Below are 22,873 nucleotides of genomic sequence, written 5' to 3' on the forward strand. Positions count from 1 at the left end.
CTCACAGTATTAATTTGTCCAGTAGCAATTCCCTCACAGTATTAATGTGTCCAGTAGCAATTCCCTCACAGTATTAATGTGTCCAGTAGCAATTCCCTCACAGTATTAATTTGTCCGGTAGCAATTCCCTCACAGTATTAATGTGTCCAGTAGCAGTATTAATGCGTCCAGTAGCAATTCCCTCACAGTATTAATGTGTCCAGTAGCAATTCCCTCACAGTATTAATGTGTCCAGTAGCAGTTCCCTAACCCTGTGTTGTCTCCCCTTGTGACAGCTCTCATCCCGCCGGACACAGTAGACTCCCACGGTGGTTTACCACCCCGGCCCGCCCACATCAAAGGTACGCTCATGCCAAGTGTTGAACTGTTTAACATACTGTTTAAATATATATTCTGGTTTTTTAATACCCTGGGCTGGCAGGTTGGATTTCATATTTATTTATATTTCTGAATAGGTTACAAATGTCTATTATATAAAAACTTGTTTCTAATAATTTATATGACCATGAGATCATGGTAACCATGCTTCTTGTGGCTTGATCTGGATTTGTTTGTTTGTTGTTTAACGCTGCACTCAGCCATATGACGGCGGTCTGTAAATAATTGAGTCTGAACCAGACAATCCAGTGACTGACATCATGAGCATCGATCCACACAACTGGGATCGATGACATGCATCAACCAAGTCAGCGAGCCTGACCACCCGATCGCCTTTAATGGCAAGCATGGGTTGCTCATAGTAACCATGCTTCTTGTGGCTCAGAGTAGGAAGAGACTGGAGACTGTCCAGTTGGTGGCACGGGTGGCCCAGTCGTCTAAGGCGCCGCAATTCGCTGTACAGAGTTGTGTCCCTTGGGCAATTCTTGTTCGCCCTGATTATGTTTCTAGGTTTGTCAGCACCATACCCGTGCACGTGGGTTTCACGGAAGTGGTAAATGTCTAAGACCTGCATCACTTCAGGCTCTCCTCCCACATAAGCTGACATGCCGTGATATGACATGAGTACTGATAAAAGCGGTGTTAAACACAACTCACGCACTCTGTCCAGCCTACATGCAAAGTACAACTTATTGTTTACGGTTAAGGTAACCTTTTCAACTTGTTTTTGTTTTTTTATAAAAAGTTCAAAAAAATAATAAATTAACAAATAATTTTGATTTTGATAAAGGCAATGACAATGTTAGTAGCTGTGTGTTTGTGCATCCCCCCTGCCTAGGGGCCCAGTCGGCTATGCCTAAGGTTGGTTGAACCAAACTATTAGAATTTTGACCTGAAAAGTGAGGAGGTTGCATTTTCTTTTGTATTTCTTTAAAAAAAAGAACACAATAACCAGATTTGTCAGTTGGCTCACATGTACTCAAAACTGAATCTGAGACAACCCATTTACAAATATGATGAGGCAATATGATGAGGAAATACAACGAGGCAATACGATGAGGTTGGTGTCTATGATGACAGGTTTGATTCAGCTCCCAGTGCCAGACAAATACTGCGAAGCTTGGTGTTTCTTACACGGTTTACAACGTCAAAGAAATGGAAACTGGCTTGATGCCAACATTTTAGTATGTTTTTGTTGCGATGCCATAAACACAATGTGTCTTCTCACTTGTGTGTTGTCATGCTGGGATACAAGCCTTGATAGTGTAACATGCAGTCTTCTAAATAAACTACGGGGATATTCTTGTGGTGTTTGGTTGTGTCATTCCACAACAGGGAGATTGTAACTGAATTATCTTGGTTGGTTGTTCCCCAGTGCTGTAAATGCACTGCTACCCTAACAAATAATGTTGGTTGTCCTCCAGTGCTGTAATTGCACTGTTACCCTAACAACTAATGTTGGTTGTTCTCAAGTGTTGTAAATGCACTGTTACCCTAGCAACTAATGTTGGTTGTCCTCCAGTGCTGTAATTGCACTGTTACCCTAACAACTAATGTTGGTTGTTCTCAAGTGTTGTAAATGCACTGTTACCCTAGCAACTAATGTTGGCTCTTCCCAAGGAGTTGCAAAATGCACTTGTCACCCTTATAACTAATGTTGGTTGTTCCCCAGTGCTGTAAATGCACTGTTACATTAACAACTACTGTTGGTTGTTCCCCAGTGCTGTAAATGCACTGTTACCCTAACAACTAATGTTGGTTGTTCCCAAGGGTTGTAAATGCACTGTTACCCTAGCAACTAATGTTGGCTCTTCCCAAGGAGTTGCAAAATGCACTTGTCACCCTTATAACTAATGTTGGTTGTTCCCCAGTGCTGTAAATGCACTGTTACATTAACAACTACTGTTGGTTGTTCCCCAGTGCTGTAAATGCACTGTTACCCTAACAACTAATGTTGGTTGTTCCCAAGGGTTGTAAATGCACTGTTAACCTAACAACTAATGTTGGTTGTTCCCAAGGGGTTGCAAAATGCACTGTTACCCTAACAACTAATGTTGGTTGTTCCCCAGGGTTGTAAATGCACTGTTACCCTAACAACTAATGTTGGTTGTTCCCAAGGGTTGTAAATGCACTGTTACCCTAACAACTAATGTTGGTTGTTCCCAAGGGGTTGCAAAATGCACTGTTACCCTAACAACTAATGTTGGTTGTTCTCCAGTGTTGTAAATGCACAATTACTCTAACAACTACTGTTAGTTGTTCCCCAGTGTTGTAAATGAACTGTTACCCTAAAAACTAATGTTGGTTGTTCCCAAGGGTTGTAAATGCACTGTTACCCTAACAACTAATGTTGGTTGTTCCCCAGTGCTGTAAATGCACTGTTACCCTAACAACTAATGTTGGTTGTTCCCCAGCGCTGTAAATTCACTGTTTCCCTAAAAACTAATGTTGGTTGTTCCCCAGTGCTGTAAATGCACTGTTACCCTAACAGCTAATGTTGGTTGTTCCACAGGGTTGTAAATGCACTGTTTCCCTAAAAACTAATGTTGGTTGTTCCCCAGTGCTGTAAATGCACTGTTACCCTAACAACTAATGTTGGTTGTTCTACAGGGATGTAAATGCACTGTTACCCTAACAACTAATGTTGGTTGTTCCCCAGAGTTGTAAATGCACTGTTACCCGAACAAATAATGTTGGTTGTTCTCCAGTGCTGTAATTGCACTGCTACCCTAACAAATAATATTGGTTGTTCCCAAGGGTTGTAAATGCACTGTTTCCCTAACAACTAATGTTGGTTGTTCCCAAGGGGTTGCAAAATGCAATGTTACCCTAACAACTAATGTTGGCTGTTCTCCAGTGTTGTAAATGCACTGTTACCCTAACAACTAATGTTGGTTGTTCTCCAGGGTTGTAAATGCACTGTTACCCATAACAACTAATGTTGGTTGTTCCCCAGGGTTGTAAATGCATTGTTACCCTAAAAACTAATGTTGGTTGTTCCACAGGGATGTAAATGCACTGTTTCCCTAACAACTAATGTTGGTTGTTCTCCATTGCTGTAATTGCACTGCTACCCTAACAACTAATGTTGGTTGTTCCCCAGGGTTGTAATTGCACTGCTACCCTAACAACTAATGTTGGTTGTTCCCCAGGGTTGTAAATGCACTGTTACCCTAAAAACTAATGTTGGTTGTTCCCAAGGGTTGTAAATGCACTGTTTCCCTAACAACTAATGTTGGTTGTTCTCCTGTGCTGTAATTGCACTGCTACCCTAACAACTAATGTTTGTTGTTCTCCAGTGCTGCAATTGCACTGTTACCATGACATCTAATGTTGGTTGTTCCACAGGGTTGTAAATGCACTGTTTCTCTAACAACTAATGTTTGTTGTTCTCAAGGTTTGTAAATGCACTGTTACCCTAGCAACTAATGTTGGCTGTTCCCAAGGGGTTGCAAAATGCACTGTTACCCTAGCATCTAATGTTGGTTGTTCCCCAGGGTTGTAATTGCACTGTTACCCTAACAACTAATGTTGGTTGTTCTCCAGTGTTTTAAATGCACTGTTACACTAACAACTAATGTTGGTTGTTCTCCAGTGTTGTAAATGCACTGTTACCCTAACGACTAATGTTGGTTGTTCTCCAGGGTTGTAAATGCACTGTTACCCTAACAACTAATGTTGGTTGTTCCTCAATGCTGTAAATGTACTGTTACCCTAGAACTAGTGTTGTAAATGAACTGTTACCCTAACAACTAATGTTGGTTGTTCCCCAGTGCTGTAAATGCACTGTTACCCTAACAACAAATGTTGGTTGTTCACCGAGGTTGTAAATGCACTGTTACTCTAAAAACTAATGTTGGTTGTTCCCCGAGGTTGTAATTTCACTGTTACCCTAACAACTTATGTTGGTTATTCTCTAGTGTTGTAAATGCAGTGTTACTCTACAGACTAATGTTGGTTGTTCCCCGAGGTTGTCAATGCAGTGTTAGCCTAACAACTAATGTTGGTTGTTCCCCAGTGTCATGAATGCACTGACCACAAATAGCATATTGTCACATGAACCCTCCTTTAATTGAATGTGTTCAAAACAAATTACTTTTTATGGTTAATGTACTGTCAAATGTGTTTTGGATATTTTTGTTTTTTAGAACATCTTCAGAATTGTCTTTGCAATTTTATATTTGGAAAATCAAATCTCCAATTGTATTGTCTTTGAAAACTGACATTTCTGAAGGACATATTGTGTATATTGACAGGACTGACATGGAGAAAGAAGATGTTCTTCCAAACAGAAAACCAAGTCTTGCCACAGCGGAGATGCGCTTCCCCACAGGTGGAGTCAAGCGTTACCGGCAGAATCGTGGTGGTGGTGCTGCAGCTAAAATGCGAGGAGGTCGACCTATGCCTGTACTAAGTCAAGGTAGCAGGAATCTATCGGAGCGCCCGTTTCTATTCTGCATCATGGCCTTGTACCATGTAGAGATCTTAGCACTACGACTGTCGTCACTCTCGCACTTGAGCATAAACGAAGGCCTGTCTTAGCACTACGACAGTCATCACTCTCGTACTTGAACATAAACGTCGGGCTGTCTTAGCACTACGACTGTCGTCACCCTCGTACTTGAACATAAACAAAGGCCTGTCTTAGCACTACGATTGTCGTCACCCTCGAATTGAACATAAACATAGGCCTGTCTTAGCACAACGACTGTCATCACCCTCGTACTTGAACATAAACGTAGGCCTGTCTTGGCACTACGACTCTTGTCACTCTCAAACTTGAAGGTAAACGTAAGCCTGTCTTAGCACTACGACAGTCATCACTTTCGTACTTGAACATAAATATAGGCCTGTCTTAGCACTACGACAGTCATCACCCTCATACTTGAATATAAACGTAGGCCTGTCTTAGCACTACGACTCTTGTCACTCTCGTACTTGAACATAAACGTAGGCCTGTCTTAGCACTATGACTGTCGTCACTCTCGTACTTGAACATAAACGTAGGCCTGTCTTAGCACTACAACTGTCGTCACTCTCGTACTTGAACATAAACGTAGGCCTGTCTTAGCACTACGACTGTCGTCACTCTCTTACTTGAACATAAACGTAGGCCTGTCTTAGCACTACGACTGTCGTCACTCTCGTACTTGAAGGTAAATGTAGGCCTGTCTTAGCACTACGACTGTCATCACCCTCATACCTAAACATAAACGTAGGCCTGTCTTAGCACTACGACTGTCGTCACCCTCGTACTTGAACATAAACGTAGGCCTGTCTTGGCACTACGGCTCTTGTCACTCTCAAACTTGAAGGTAAACGTAGGCCTGTCTTAGCACTACGACAGTCATCACTTTCCTACTTGAACATAAACATAGGCCTGTCTTAGCACTACAACTGTCGTCACTCTCGTACTTGAACATAAACGTAGGCCTGTCTTAGCACTGCGACAGTCATCACCCTCATACTTGAATATAAAAGTAAGCCTGTCTTAGCACTACGACTGTCGTCACTCTCGTACTTGAACATAAACGTAGGCCTGTCTTAGCACAACAACTGTTGTCACTCTCGTACTTGAACATAAACGTAGGCCTGTCTTAGCACTACGACTGTCATCACTCTCGTACTTGAAGGTAAACGTAGGCCTGTCTTAGCACTGCGACTCTCGTCACTCTCGTACTTGAACATAAACGTAGGCCTGTCTTAGCACTACGACTCTCGTCACTCTCGTACTTGAACATAAATGTAGGCCTGTCGTAGCACTACGACTCTCATCACTCTCGTACTTGAAGGTAAACGTAGGCCTGTCTTAGCACTACGACTCTCGTCACTCTCGTACTTGAACATAAATGTAGGCCTGTCTTAGCACTACGACTCTCATCACTCCTGACTTGAACGTTAACGTAGACCTGTCTTAGCACTACGACTGTCGTCACTCTCGTACTTGAAGGTAAACGTAGGCCTGTCTTAGCACTACGACTGTCGTCACTCTCGTACTTGAACATAAACGTAGGCCTGTCTTAGCACTACGACTCTCATCACTCTCTTACTTGAAGGTAAACGTAAGCCTGTCTTAGCACTACGACTGTCGTCACTCTCGTACTTGAAGGTAAACGTAGGCCTGTCTTAGCACTACGACTCTCGTCACTCTCGTACTTGAACATAAATGTAGGCCTGTCTTAGCACTACGACTCTCATCACTCCTGACTTGAACGTTAACGTAGACCTGTCTTAGCACTACGACTGTCGTCACTCTCGTACTTGAACATAAACGTAGGCCTGTCTTAGCACTACGACTCTCATCAATCTCTTACTTGAAGGTAAACGTAGGCCTGTCTTAGCACTACGACTCTCGTCACTCTCATACTTGAACATAAACGTAGGCCTGTCTTAGCACAATCTCATTAAAATCAGATCTTAGTTCTCGCTACCACTCAACAAAGATCTGAGGCCATCCCATTACGGGTCACGTCTGACTGACCTTGCGCGAACTTTGACCGACCAATGGAATGACCAATCAGAAGGCAGCTTTCTCATGCTTTATGGCACTAATTTCAAATTGCAACATATTTTGACAAATTCTTGATTACAAATTTGAAACCTGATTAAAAGAACATTCTGGAATGGCTAATAGATGGTCTAGATTGTATGGATTCAGTCGTTAAACCCGTAACTATCGTTCGGAATATCCCGTGTTCATGTTTTCGAGGTTGTATGATTAGAAATCACATTCCGACTGTCACTTTCATGATCTGGTAAGTGACGCTCTGACCTGACCCCTAATGGGATGTCTTCAGATCTTTGTTTAGCAGTAGCAAGAACTTAGGTCTGATTTTAATGAGATAGGTCTTAGCACTATGAAAGTCGTCACTCTTGTACTTGAACATAAACGTAGGCCTGTCTTAGCACTACGACTGTTGTCACTCTCAGTGACGGGGTAAGAATCTACATCGAACGTCCTTTATGCAATAAACCAGAAGTTATCATCAATATTGGTGTAAATAAAAATGATAGGTAATATACTGTGACATATATACATGCACGCACGCACATCCACACATACATACATACATAAAACGCAAGCATGCACGCACGCACGCACATACATGCCCCTTCACTCATTACCTGCAGTATCACAAGGAAAATTAAAAAATGGCGATAAATATTTTCCATGTAGAGCTGTGTTCGTCATTCCAATAACGATGTCACCTCTTGCTTTGCCAGTGTCGAGCCAGCGATCTCAGGAGGCAGTCCTTGTTCACAGTCTGCAGGTAGAGATGGAAGGAACAAGGAACGCTGTCGAGACACTAGAACACCGCATTGACACCATGTCTCGCGAGGTCAAAACTATCAGTCAAAATGTGGACTATATACTGAAAGCTATCAACTCACTGTCAATGCCCTCTGAGTCACCTTCACCATTTGGAAGGCATCATTTTTCTTACGGCCATTCACCTGACACAGACGCTTCATCGTTAACAGCGCAGGTGGGGTCACGCCATAATAGTTACAGTGACAGTATACCCCATTGCCACCCTGGGCGGTCCTCACTCTCCCCGGCCTCCAGTGTTCATGGGAACAGCCCAGGGGAGGTAACTCATGGTGGCAAAGGGGGAAATGTGGATGCATTATCAATCAGGTCATTGAGGCATAAGAGACCTGATGATGCTTTAAACATTGCAGCCAAACAAAAACTAGGGCTACCATTTTCAGATCCAAATTATCGAAAAAATGACACTTTACATGAACTTCGACCTTCAACTAGTGCTTCTAAAGACAGTTTTCAGTGTCCATCAGAAACAGGAGGGTCAACGCCGAGTCCTGGTTTGCAGGAGAGGAGAGACTTTGCTGAACTTGATGGCAAAAAGGGCGTGGCATCAGCAGCTCCTCCCAGCCAATCAGAGGCAGTGTTTAACTTTGTCAACGAACTCACAGAGCCTAAAACAAAAATATTTGTCAGTCCTGAAGATGATTCACTTGAGACAACTGAACTGTGATACATTGTGAGTTGAGGTTCTGTGTCTAGATCAGTCCTGTTTGCGCTCACATTTCCAGCCTCATTGTTAGAATTTCATCTTTGATTCTGACTGTCACTGAAGAGAGAGACGTTCTACAAGACACAGTTACGATGTTGCATAATGCCGGGAGATTATGAAGATATTAAATATGAACGACACTGTTATTCCAATTGGCACTTCATTCTTATTGTTCATGTTCTAATGCTGAAAATCCTTATCTCAAGGTCAGGCTTCTAGATGATCCTAGATGTGTTGACTTTTACGAAGAAGTATGTAAAGATGCACTGTCAGATTTCCCTGTCTTCGTATCATTTTACGTGATATGGAAAAATTCCAATAGACCCTCTATCTCTTTATTGAATGGTTAATCCTAAGCAGACCTTCAGCTGAGACTTTGTGTACGACAGCTTATCATACATGTAATACAACTCTAGAGCTTGTCTGCACAAGAAGGGACGACTTTATAAACCTTTCACCCAGAGTAGGAAACTGTATGATGGTAATTTAATTTAGCACAAAACCAAACATAATTTAAGTTGTAAGGCCAGACTGTTTTTAAAACTTTGTTTAGGAATCCGTAAAAAATAAATAATTGTAAACAAATAATATAAAAAGGAAAAGCAGATGGGTTTTTTATTCCACCGACCAGAAATAAGTAAAACGGAAAAAAGACAATTTCATTTACTGCCGCTGTCAATATAAATAAATGAGTGAAAATACTATAATTTAAACCTGTTGAGATTGTATCTAGAAAACACCCGGTCCCACTAGTTTTCTTTGTTTTTTCCTACCTACTTAACCTTTTAGGAAATTACAAAAAATATTTGAAATTGGAAAATGTTTTTTATAATTTTTCGACCGACGGACCCAAACTTTTGGCCCCAAAATCCATAACCAAAAAAGAGAAGAAAAAAAATCTGGCCTAACAGAACCTAATGTCTACATAAGAAGATTGAAAAAAACATAAGGTAGGAAACTGTGTCAGCCTTGTTTGTATACAGGTGGGTCTGTCTATACAACACTGCCATCAGCATGAACAATATTGTTGGTTACACTGCTGGGCATATCAGTAGTCAGGCCATGTTGTAGATGATTGTTTGCCATATTGAATTTGTTGTATACTTACTTGACTGTTCGTGTCCCAGATGAGGTTTTTGTGATGGATAGTGTTACTGTTAATCTTCAGCTTGGCATTCATCACAGTTTGTTTGAACTTTGAATGTATTTAGCATGAGTATGCCAGTTTGCTTCATGAAATAGTCAACATAAGACCTCAAATCAGAGGTGTTCCACACTTCATTAAATACTCATCATAAGACCTCACATCAGAGGTGTTTCACTTTTCATTAAATACTCGTCAGAAGACCTCATATTAGAGGTGTTCACACTTCATGAAATACTCATCAGAAGACCTCATTTAGGAGGTTTTACAATATCACTTCCATTACAGTTTTCATTATGATAATTCAACACATGTTTATGTGTATGGCAGATGACAGATGAGTCGACAAGCAGCATTGTGTGCTGTTATTACTGTGATGTCACAACTAAAGGATTTCAAGTTTTTTCTCCATAATTCTTTAGAAAAATCAAGTCAGAGATGTGTCATATTTTTTGTGTGTTTATGAAAGTTAATCATGCTTGTTAAATCTGCAGTGACTGCATGCTCTGTCCTCTCCATGTCAAATATTACAATCCTAGACCCTAGACCATTCCACCGAAACATGTACCTACCTACATTAATACTTCTCATCTCCCCTGACACCTTGTGCTGGCCCAGTGGTCACGGCTTGTCCGACAGACGACTCAGGTTAGGCTCTGCACAGTATTAAAATACAACCGTCCTACCCTTTAATTTGGGATCTTGCAAAATTCGTTTCAGATTATGTGTCAAAATTATTAACCTTTAATTATTCATTTTTCTATTTTGAAAACCATGGACACTTGTGATTTGTTTGACAGATAGTATGGCATACAGACCCCCTTTGACCAGCACTGCTGAGAACACTAAACCACTTTTCCACACTATCTTCCAGGAAACTAATTGACTAAACTGACCATTACCTGATCCTGTGCTAAATGTGCTCTGACTCCTGCTGTGATGGGTCTTGTCAAGGCGTAACACAAATATTGAGGGTGAGGGGGCTTCAGGTGGTCCAGTCTCTAAGGCAACGCAATTCACTGTACAGAGTTGTGTCCCTTGGGCATGCAAAAAACCTATGATTGTTGTTTTGAGATTATGTTTCTAGGTTTGTCAGCACCATACCCCTGCTCTTAGGATTCAACAATGTGGTAAACATCTGTAACCTGCATCACTTCAGGCTTTCCTCCAGCATTAAGCTGACACGCCGTGATATTCCTGGAAAACTGTTCAAGGTGGCGTTAAACCCAACTCACTCACTCACTCACTCACTCACACGAGTAGACTAAAGTAACCCGGTGTAAAACCTCCATCAAACATGTCCAATATGTTACAGTATTGAATTTCAAATTTCCAAGTTCTTTTTACAAGCTTAACAAACTAGTTGATTCATTAGCTAATACTTACAACTTGCACTGTTTACTTGGTATGCTTAATGCTATAAGGTTGTGAATCAAACAATTACTTTACTGAACAACAAATTTCTATTTTAAAATATTTGGTCCAAAATAAAGGAACATGACAGTCTTTTTTTCTTTCTTTTTGTAAATACATCCAGTGCGCCCAGTGTGTATGTCAACACTCAGTACAAGTGTATACGTCAACACTCAGTACAAGTGTATACGTCAACACACAGTACAAGTGTGTACGCCAACACACAGTACAAGTGTAGACATCAACACAGTACAAGTGTATACGTCAACACACAGTACAAGTGTATACGTCAACACACAGTACAAGTGTATACGTCAACACACAGTACAAGTGTATACGTCAACACACAGTACAAGTGTATACGTCAACACACAGTACAAGTGTATACGTCAACACACAGTACAAGTGTATACGTCAACACACAGTACAAGTGTATACGTCAACACACAGTACAAGTGTATACGTCAACACACAGTACAAGTGGATACGTCAACACACAGTACAAGTGTATACGTCAACACACAGTACAAGTGTATACGTCAACACACAGTACAAGTGTATACGTCAACACTCAGTACAAGTGTATACGTCAACACACAGTACAAGTGTATATACGTCAACACACAGTACAAGTGTATCCGTCAACACACAGTACAAGTGTATATGTCAACACACAGTACAAGTGTATACGTCAACACACAGTACAAGTGGATACGTCAACACACAGTACAAGTGTATACGTCAACACACAGTACAAGTGTATATGTCAACACACAGTACAAGTGTTTTCGTCAACACACAGTACAAGTGTATACGTCAACACACAGTACAAGTGTATCCGTCAACACACAGTACAAGTGTATATGTCAACACACAGTACAAGTGTATACGTCAACACACAGTACAAGTGTGTATGTCAACACACAGTACAAGTGTATACGTCAACACACAGTACAAGTGTATACGTCAACACACAGTACAAGTGTATACGTCAACACACAGTACAAGTGTATACGTCAACACACAGTACAAGTGTATATGTCAACACACAGTACAAGTGTTTTCGTCAACACACAGTACAAGTGTATACGTCAACACACAGTACAAGTGTGTACGTCAACACACAGTCCAAGTGTATATACGTCAACACACAGTACAAGTGTATTCGTCAACACACAGTACAAGTGTATACGTCAACACAGTACAAGTGGATACGTCAACACACAGTACAAGTGTATACGTCAACACACAGTACAAGTGTATCCGTCAACACACAGTACAAGTGTGTACGTCAACACACAGTACAAGTGGATACGTCAACACACATCAACACACAGTACAAGTGTATACGTTAACACACAGTACAAGTGTATACGTCAACACACAGTACAAGTGTATACGTCAACACACAGTACAAGTGTATACGTCAACACACAGTACAAGTGTGTATGTCAACACACAGTACAAGTGTGTACGTCAACACACAGTACAAGTGTATACGTCAACATACAGTACAAGTGTATATGTCAACACACAGTACAAGTGTGTACGTCAACACACAGTACAAGTGTATATGTCAAAAAACAGTACAAGTGTATACGTCAACACACAGTACAAGTGTATACGTCAACACACAGTACAAGTGTATATGTCAACACACAGTACAAGTGTTTTCGTCAACACACAGTACAAGTGTATACGTCAACACACAGTACAAGTGTGTACGTCAACACACAGTACAAGTGTATATACGTCAACACACAGTACAAGTGTATTCGTCAACACACAGTACAAGTGTATACGTTAACACACAGTACAAGTGTATAGGTCAACACACAGTACAAATGTGTACGTCAACACACAGTACAAGTGTATACATCAACACACAGTACAAGTGTATACGTCAACACACAGTACAAGTGTATACGTCAACACACAGTACAAGTGTTTTCGTCAACACACAGTACAAGTGTATATACGTCAACACACAGTACAAGTGTGTACGTCAACACACAGTACAAGTGTATACGTCAACACAGTACAAGTGGATACGTCAACACACAGTACAAGTGGATACGTCAACACACAGTACAAGTGTATCCGTCAACACACAGTACAAGTGTGTACGTCAACACACAGTACAAGTGGATACGTCAACACACAGTACAAGTGTATACGTTAACACACAGTACAAGTGTATACGTTAACACACAGTACAAGTGTATATGTCAACACACAGTACAAGTGTATACGTCAACACACAGTACAAGTGTATATGTCAACACACAGTACAAGTGTATACGTCAACACACAGTACAAGTGTGTATGTCAACACACAGTACAAGTGTGTACGTCAACACACAGTACAAGTGTATACGTCAACACACAGTACAAGTGTTTTCGTCAACACACAGTACAAGTGTATACGTCAACACACAGTACAAGTGTGTACGTCAACACACAGTACAAGTGTATAGGTCAACACACAGTACAAGTGTATACGTTAACACACAGTACAAGTGTATACGTCAACACGCAGTACAAGTGTATACGTCAACACACAGTACAAGTGTATACGTCAACACACAGTACAAGTGTGTACGTCAACACACAGTACAAGTGTATATACGTCAACACACATTACAAGTGTATTCGTCAACACACAGTACAAGTGTATACGTCAACACAGTACAAGTGTATACGTCAACACACAGTACAAGTGCATACGTCAACACACAGTACAAGTGTATACGTCAACACACAGTACAAGTGTATCCGTCAACACACAGTACAAGTGTGTACGTCAACACACAGTACAAGTGGATACGTCAACACACAGTACAAGTGTATACGTTAACACACAGTACAAGTGTATACGTCAACACACAGTACAAGTGCATACGTCAACACAGTACAAGTGTATATGTCAACACACAGTACAAGTGTTTTTTCGTCAACACACAGTACAAGTGTATACGTCAACACACAGTACAAGTGTGTACGTCAACACACAGTACAAGTGTATATACGTCAACACACAGTACAAGTGTATTCGTCAGCACACAGTACAAGTGTATACGTCAACACAGTACAAGTGTATAGGTCAACACACAGTACAAGTGTATATGTCAACACAGTACAAGTGTATACGTCAACACACAGTACAAGTGTAAATGTCAACACACAGTACAAGTGTGTACGTCAACACACAGTACAAGTGTATACGTCAGCACAGTACAAGTGTATACGTTAACACACAGTACAAGAAATACTCACTTTCAAATACTCAACCTAGTAAACTTTCTATGTGTTTTGGAAAATAGGATGTTTTCAAAATTTGGAGATGTGTCATAAAGATGTTATGAATGTGTGTGGGAACATTTCACTTCATCTTGTTCTTCTTTGATGTTAGATGTCAGGTCCATTTGGATTTATAAAATGTTGTCATGGTTACTGTAAGTCATTAATGATGTCACAGTTTTGAAAGTAATATCTAACTTATCTTTCCCACTTGTTGATCATGTCAAATAAATTTGAGAGAGATAAAGTTTTGGGCTTGAAGTAATAATGAAAGAGTCAGTGGACTAAATTGTTAGCATATGAGATTTTATGAGTGCTTCCAGCCATGGATGACTTGGCACATCATACATGAGTACTGAAGCATGAACATAAAAGATGAGAGTTATCTCCCTGTCAGATATACGTGCCTATTGTCGAAAGTACTTGTGTATGTGGTCCTTACATGGTACTTAAAGGATGAGAGTTATCTCCCTGTCAGATGTACGTGACTATTGTCAAAAGTACTTGTGTATGTGGTCCTAACATGGTACATAAAAGATGAGAGTTATCTCCCTGTCAGATATACGTGCCTACTGTCGAAAGTACTTGTGTATGTGGTCCTTACATGGTACTTAAAGGATGAGAGTTATCTCCCTGTCAGATGTACGTGACTATTGTCAAAAGTACTTGTGTATGTGGTCCTTACATGGTACATAAAGGATGAGAGTTATCTCCCTGTCAGATATACGTGACTATTGTCAAAAGTACTTGTGTATGTGGTCCTTACATGGTACATAAAGGACGAGAGTTATCTCCCTGTCAGATATACGTGACTATTGTCGAAAGTACTCGTGTATGTGGTCCTAACATGGTATGCCAGAATATAAACTATCATTATACTCAACAACACAAGGGCAGTGAGGAAACGGTTACCTCACTCACTCAACACTGAAAACCTAAAAGTAGCAGTTGCCTTCTGGCTACCTTACAGTATCAGAGATGCCACCATGTCCATGTGCTGGAACAGCCATTTCCATTTATTATTCGTAGAGGCTTTTATTGTTTGTTTTAACAGTTGTTCTATAGAGACATGTGACGGCCCTGAACCTAGACTTCCTGTCCATGGGACCACCTGGTTAAATAGAAAGAAACATTTTGTGGTCAATAATAAAGGTAAAATGATACCAATTGGTCATAAATATGTCTTTAGAAATCCATTTTCTGCACACTAAGTAGTCTCCAGTTTTTCCAGATAATAACAATGCCTGATACATCCTGTTACCATCGCTACTATCCTGTTACCATCCTAACTATCCTGTTACCAGCGCTACTATCCTGTTACCATCATTACTATCCTGTTACCATCCTATGTCCATGTCCCTGTTACCATCCTATGTCCATGTTACCATCCTATGTCCATGTACCTGTTACCATCCTATGTCCATGTTACCATCCTATGTCCATGTCCCTGTTACCATCCTATGTCCATGTACCTGTTACCATCCTATGTCCAGGGAAACAGGCTATTCAATCTCATGCATTACTATATGTCAACTATATCTACTTCGGTTCAGATGACACTGAAGCAATTCACTGTGCAGGGTTGCTTACCATGATCCTATGATTGTGGGTTTTGAGTTTTATTCTTGGTTTGTCAGCACCCTGCATTTTGATTCACCAAAGTTGTCAACTAAGACCCCTCACATGAAACTGATTCACAGGCATGTAAATGAAATAGTGTTAAGGTGATGTTAAGACCGAACCTCACTCACTCCTCATTTTGGCTCAGTTACTTACTGGATTAATAGCTGAAGTCACTCTCAAGAACCTGACCAAGTCTAAAGGGTTATGGGCCATAGGCAACACTATTACAACATCAGCATGACAGCCTGTCCAGTGACATCCTGCCTGTTGCAGACAACCAGTGGTTGGTAGTACGAGCACCAACTGGTGTCACTTTGTCTTCCAGCTACAACAGAGTCACAGGTAGACAGGTCACTGCTAACAACATGCTTCATGCCAAGGATCCACTTTGCCATGGATATGAAAACAACTCTGTCTGGATAAATGAACAAACAGTCTGGATAAGTGAGTTTCATCCCTTGTGCAGAGGTCACTTTCAAGCATGACACCTCTTCTGAATGGCATCTTCATTAACAGTCATTTTGAAACAGTATTTATTTAATAGTTTTGTTTTTTAGGAAATACTGTTTTAATTTAAAGTATTATGTTTAGAAATATCTGTTTATGGTTATTAATGGCACTGTTTTCCAAGTTGTTCCTGAGTGTTGGCAACTATGTTGTGGTGACATTTGACCCCTGGGTAATGTTTGTCCCGTTTCTTGCATGGCAGGGCTGGCGGAGGGCAGGTGCTGCCCACGGAGAACACGCTCAACAGGGATCTACACTCCACAGACACACTACAAACACTCTACAGACACAATACAGACGTTCTACAGACGCTCTACAGTGAACTACGAAAGACTCTCTACAGATGCTCTACACTCTACAGAAACACTACAGACGCTTTACAGTGATCTACACTCTACAGAAACACTACAGACACTCTACAGAAACACAACAGACGCTATACAGACTCTGTACACAAACTCTAAAGTGATCTACACTCTACAGAAACACTACAGACACTCTACAGTGATCTACACTCTACAGAAACACTACAGACGCTATACAGACTCTCTCAACAACACTACAGATGTTCTACACACACTCTACAGATGCTGTACAGTGATCTTCACACTACAGACACTCCACAGACACACTCCCTAAAGACATTCTACAGCCCCCTTCGCACCAATCCCACGGCACCCCACTTGGAGCCTCACCCTCCCCACTTGGAGCCCTACCCACTCCACATCTAGCCCTACCCTCCCCACTTGGTGCCCTACAACACTCCACTTGGAGCCCTACCCGCCCCACTTGGTGCCCTACAACACTCCACTTGGAGCCCTACCCTCCCCACTTGGAGCCCTACCCACTCCACATCTAGCCCTACCCTACCCACCCCACTTGGAGCCCTACAACACTCCACATGGAGCCCTACCCTCCCCACTTGGAGCCCTACCCTCCCCACTTGGTGCCCTACAACACTCCACTTGGAGCCCTACCCGCCCCACTTGGTGCCCTACAACACTCCACTTGGAGCCCTACCCTCCCCACTTGGAGCCCTACCCACTCCACATCTAGCCCTACCCTACCCACCCCACTTGGAGCCCTACAACACTCCACTAGGAGCCCTCCCCTCCCCACTTGGAGCCCTACCCACTCCACATCTAGCCCTACCCACTCCACATCTAGCCCTACCCTCCCCACTTGGTGCCCTACAACACTCCACTTGGATCCCTACCCACCCCACTTGGAGCCCTCCCCTCCCCACTTGGAGCCCTACAACACTCCACATGGATCCCTACCCTCCCCACTTGGAGCCCTACAATACTCCACATGGATCCCTACCCTCCCCACTTGGAGCCCTAACCTCCCTACTTGGAGCTCTTCCCTCCCCACTTGGAGCCCTACCCTCCCCACTTGGAGCTCTACCCTCCCCACTTGGAGCCCTACAACTCCCCACTTGGAGCTCTACCCTCCCCACTTGGAGCCCTACCCTCCCCACTTGGAGCCCTACAACACTCCACTTGGATCCCTACCCACCCCACTTGGAGCCCTCCCCTCCCCACTTGGAGCCCTACAACACTCCACATGGATCCCTACCCTCCCCACTTGGAGCCCTACAATACTCCAAATGGATCCCTACCCTCCCCACTTGGAGCCCTAACCTCCCTACTTGGAGCTCTTCCCTCCCCACTTGGAGCCCTAACCTCCCCACTTGGAGCTCTTCCCTCCCCACTTGGAGCCCTAACCTCCCTACTTGGAGCTCTTCCCTCCCCACTTGGAGCCCTAACCTCCCTACTTGGAGCTCTTCCCTCCCCACTTGGAGCCCTACAACACTCCACTTGGAACCCTACCCTCCCCACTTGGAGCCCTACAACACTCCACATGGATCCCTACCCTCCCCACTTGGAGCTCTACCCTACCCACTTGGAGCCCTCCCCTCCCCACTTGGAGCCCTACAACACTCCACTTGGAGCTCTACCCCACTTGGAGCCCTACAACACTCCACTTGGGGCTCTACCTTCCCCACTTGGAGCCCTACCCTCCCTACTTGGAGCTCTACCCTCCCCACTTGGAGCCCTACCCTCCCCACTTGGAGCCCTACAACACTCCACTTGGAGCTCTACCCTCCCTACTTGGAGCTCTTCCCTCCCCACTTGGAGCCCTACAACACTCCACTTGGAGCCCTACAACTCTCCACTTGGAGCTCTACCCTCTCCACTTGGAGCCCTACAACACTCAACATGGATCCCTCCCCTCCCCACTTGGAGCCCTACAACTCTCCACTTGGAGCCCTACAACTCTCCACTTGGAGCTCTACCCTCCCCACTTGGAGCCCTACAACTCTCCACTTGGAGCCCTACAACACTCAACATAGATCCCTCCCCTCTCCACTTGGAGCCCTACAACTCTCCACTTGGAGCCCTACAACACTCCACATGGAGCCCTCCCCTCTCCACTTGGAGCCCTACAACTCTCCACTTGGAGCCCTACAACTCTCCACTTGGAGCTCTACCCTCCCCACTTGGAGCCCCTCCATGGAGCCCTACCCTCTCCAGGCTCCGCCATTCAGATGAAGTATTTCCATGGTGCTACTCCGTGTATATAGTAGGACGTTGTATTGTCAGTACAACTGTTTCTAATGTTTCAATTTTACATATTTATGTTGTGGTGTATGTCTATTTTAGGTTTCTGCATTTATCAATGTTAGGTACTGATAAACAGTTTTGACTACAAATACTACCACTCAACTTTTGTTGGAGATACTGAGATATTTCATACTATTTACACATGTACATATCTACTGACAAACAGCTGCAAAGTGGCATTAAACCCATCTCACTACAGCTGCAACAATGTCTATAGATGTGTTCCCTTATTTTAAGCCATCAGTATACTTGCAATTCAAAATCTCTGGTACCAAAATACTAAAAGTTTGTACCGAGTCAATGATCCTAAGGCTCCACTCAGTACATAACTGACAACTCAGGAGAACAAATTATATCATCCCACCAATCTCGTTTACATACTCATTTTTCCTATCACTTTAAGTTTCGCTACGGATGTGCAGTGTTATATTCCTTTAAATACTATCTGCAATAGGTTAGGTCTTGAACAAATTCAGTCATGTGTACTTCATCCTCCCGAGGCAAGAGCGTCTACCAGACTTTTTACCAAAGTCTTGTTTCCACCCTAGCCACATCAAGCCCACATTCCTCTGCTAAATATTAATTGGACTATCGCACATAATCAAAATCCACGACTGGTACACTTTCGTATGGAAATGATTTACCGCTGCCTGTCTTTGTTGACATGAACATGTCTTTTTCATCTTTTAAGCCCCCCAACGATTGGATGAAATTGTGAATGTTTTTGTTATCTGTTCGACGAGGTTGTCGCCTATAATAGTCCCCCATCTTTTTGAAGCTATACGAGATAAGAACAGCGATCTGATTGGATATCGTGTTTTCATTACAAGGGGCACAACTCGTGATCCACGCGAGGTGGTGCCAGGGTCGAACCCCAAAAAGTTGCCTTGATATGGCAAGGGTAGAAAGTAGGCTTTGATGTAGGCTAGTGGACACGCTTGCCACGGGAAGATGTGAGTACCTGCAACTGAAGACGCCCCCCTCCTTAACATCCCATCGGAGGACCTGAACAAGCAGCCATCGTCTGTCGTACAACAGGTACAAGAATCAAGAAAACAACCCAAAATATACAGTGGTAGTAGTAGTAGATTTTCTTTACAATACAGTGAGTCATAATACACAGCACACTCGCTCCAGTGAAGATCATGGTTAGAATTGGTCTTGGTCAACAAATGCTTGTTGTAAGAGGTGACCAATCGGTTGGTCAGGCTCACTGACTTGGTTGATGCATTCATCATATCCCAATTGCGCAGATCGATGTTCCTAATACCATTCACTGGATTGTCTGGTCCAGACTTGCTTATTAACAGACCCGCGTCATATACCGGCAGCTGACATATTGCTGAGTGGGGTGTTACACAACAAACAAACAGCACAACTGAACTCTGAACCCGTAAAACAAACCAAGTTGTGTCCACCTGGAAGAATCCTTGGTAGTGCATCCTTAAGTCACCATCACCTAGACAGACACCAGTCATATCATGTGTCATCTGTCTAGTCTCTTACCTTGTTTGTTTACTTGAGTTATAGTTTATTTACATTTGCAAACCCTTATGTTTTGGCACAGTGTGATATATTTGTTTGTTACATTGAAATGTATTTTTCAATGACCTGGTTATTATTCTTTGTGATGGTGTCATGATTGTTGATTGATAAAATCAAGATTTATGTAGAAAACAATAAATTACTCCAAACATGAGATCACTGAAATGTGAAAATCAGATGACATGTTCTCATTCAACTCTTGCACTGCAATTTCTGTCCATAACTGTCTAATTGAAAACTTGTTTACATGGAGATCTACAATATATACTTAATGCATACTGGTTGGAAAACCTTCCATGATATGCCGGCAAACCTCTATGCTATTTAGGGCCTCCCTTATTTAGCACCTTGTGATATACAAAAAAAACACTGTTTAAACTGGCATTAAACCCAACTCACTCACTCACTATCCTCATTGCCTGCCTCATGTTCCTGGATGCCTCGGCCAATTCATTACACACTAAACTCATGCATGCAAAGAATATAAGGCTTTCTGAAAATATCTTGCACTAAAGTTTCTGTCACTTCCCAGACCAAGTTTGAATCCACGAAAATTAATCCATATCCACAGCACTGATGTTTCAATGTTCTAGAAGGACAAAATGATGAAATGAATGTCAAGGTTTTCTTTCTACTTATGTGTAGTTAACCCAACCAGTGCTGGTCCATCCATAGACCTAAGCACCATACACAGGTGATATCTACCAACAGATACCTGTGTTGTCGACTGACATCTACAGTTATCTACCAACATGCACTCGTTATCTACTGAATTGTCACAATGTACATCCAGGGTCGTCTCTACACCTCTGTATCAAATGTGTTCCTGCTCAGTAACCCACCTGCACCCAGGTCGCCTAGCAACAGATATAAACAATCGAAGACTCACCTTGAGGTTCCAATTGTATTTGTTTCAATTTGGTAATTTTGAGGCAATACTTCAAAGGTGGCCATTGATTGTTAATTCCAAGCTCTGCTTCTGCTTGCATTGTCCTGCTGTAATCTGGTAGGATATACTTATATAACACGATGTCAAGTACTCAAAGTGAATTCCATTGTAATATATTCAGGCCATGTGTTACTTCAGATCTTCCAGCCTTTGAGTATCTCTTGATGACAACCTTTAATGATGTTACTTTTAAAACCAGATATTGTTTCCAAACAGTGGTAAACTATTGTCCGAAAAACTGTCATCGTAAACAGGTTAATATTGTATGAACAAAATGGTGACTTTTTAAGAACACTGGGAATTGTACAGGACATGCTGATGCACTAGCTTATGTTATTGATGAACAGTAAAGTTAAGAATTGAACAATTGTACCCATTCCTAGTCCGCCTCTTCTGTAGGATGGCCTTGGGTCCACCTGTTCTTGTTTCTTGTTGATCTGGAGATGTCATGTTTGCTGTTGACCTTTACGACCGCAAGGTCGGCCATTGTTTGACAAGTCTGTCACACCCCTACATTCACCCAATCTGTATATGGTCATTTTTACAATGGTATTAAACCTGATTATCAAAATAACAACTTCTTTGGATGTTTTTATTTTAGAATTGTCAATTGTATTGGTGAACTTTGATTCCTGAAATTGGGGCTGTTTCATGGTGCTAAAAAGAGTTGACCAACTTTACAAGAGTGCTAACATAGGTTTAAAAGACAGTTTACCAATTTTACAAGAGGACAAACGCTGAAATGCTACCAGGAGAATAACAACCAACTTTACAAGAATTCTAGCAGTGTCGTATAAAAGTCAGTTTTCCATATTTTTTTTCAAGAGAGCTATAAGCAGTAATAACATTACACAAATCCCATAATTATAATTCTGATCAAAAATGGATTTTCAAATTTACTAAGAATTCTTTATAAGATTATATGTAGCTCCATAGAAAGAAACTGATTATTTACAGGCCGCCCTCTTACATAGCTGCGGTGTTAAACAACAAAATCCCTCTCTCTCTCTCTCTCTCTCTCTCCCTCTCTCTCTCACTCCCTCTCTCTCTCTGTGTCTCTCTCTCTCTCTCTCTCTCTCTCTCTCTCTCTCTCTCTCTCTCTCTCTCTCTCTCTCTCATAGCGCATTTGTTCAATATACTGCAAGTATTTGTTCCATGCTTTAGCTTCATGTATCTTCCCTCACCGATCGAGTTTATGTTCAGGCCGGCGTAATATAGCTGAAATAATGCTCAGCGCGGTGATGATTATCGAAAAAACATATTTAGGCCGTTGATATCGATGACTGTGTCTTCGTGGTTTTGAAATTCACAAGTCACGAAACAATGAGTAAATTCACTGAAGCGTCGTAAA

General features: G+C 42.1%; 2 protein-coding genes across 2 annotated transcripts in view; both read left to right on the plus strand.

Annotated features, from left to right (window-relative positions):
* The window catches only part of LOC139464061 (voltage-gated delayed rectifier potassium channel KCNH8-like), a 275,229-nt gene extending 264,173 nt beyond the window's left edge, over window positions 1-11,056 (plus strand). Inside the window, exons 13-15 of the mRNA XM_071245603.1 lie at window positions 276-341; window positions 4,635-4,798; window positions 7,603-11,056. Of these exons, the coding sequence (XP_071101704.1) occupies window positions 276-341; window positions 4,635-4,798; window positions 7,603-8,375 (1,003 nt within the window). The 3' untranslated portion in view covers window positions 8,376-11,056. The remainder of the gene's footprint in view (window positions 1-275; window positions 342-4,634; window positions 4,799-7,602) is intronic.
* A 5,451-nt stretch (window positions 11,057-16,507) lies between these two features.
* Window positions 16,508-19,746, plus strand: LOC139463692 (nascent polypeptide-associated complex subunit alpha, muscle-specific form-like). The gene is made up of 3 exons (XM_071244948.1): window positions 16,508-16,573; window positions 17,761-18,987; window positions 19,720-19,746. The coding sequence occupies exons 1-3, from the start codon at window positions 16,508-16,510 to the stop codon at window positions 19,744-19,746; spliced, it is 1,320 nt and encodes a 439-aa protein (XP_071101049.1).
* Window positions 19,747-22,873: the final 3,127 nt, after the last annotated feature.

This window comes from Haliotis cracherodii, unplaced genomic scaffold, assembly GCF_022045235.1.
Source record: "Haliotis cracherodii isolate W230 unplaced genomic scaffold, xgHalCrac1.p SCAF_16, whole genome shotgun sequence".
NCBI lineage: Eukaryota > Metazoa > Mollusca > Gastropoda > Lepetellida > Haliotidae > Haliotis > Haliotis cracherodii.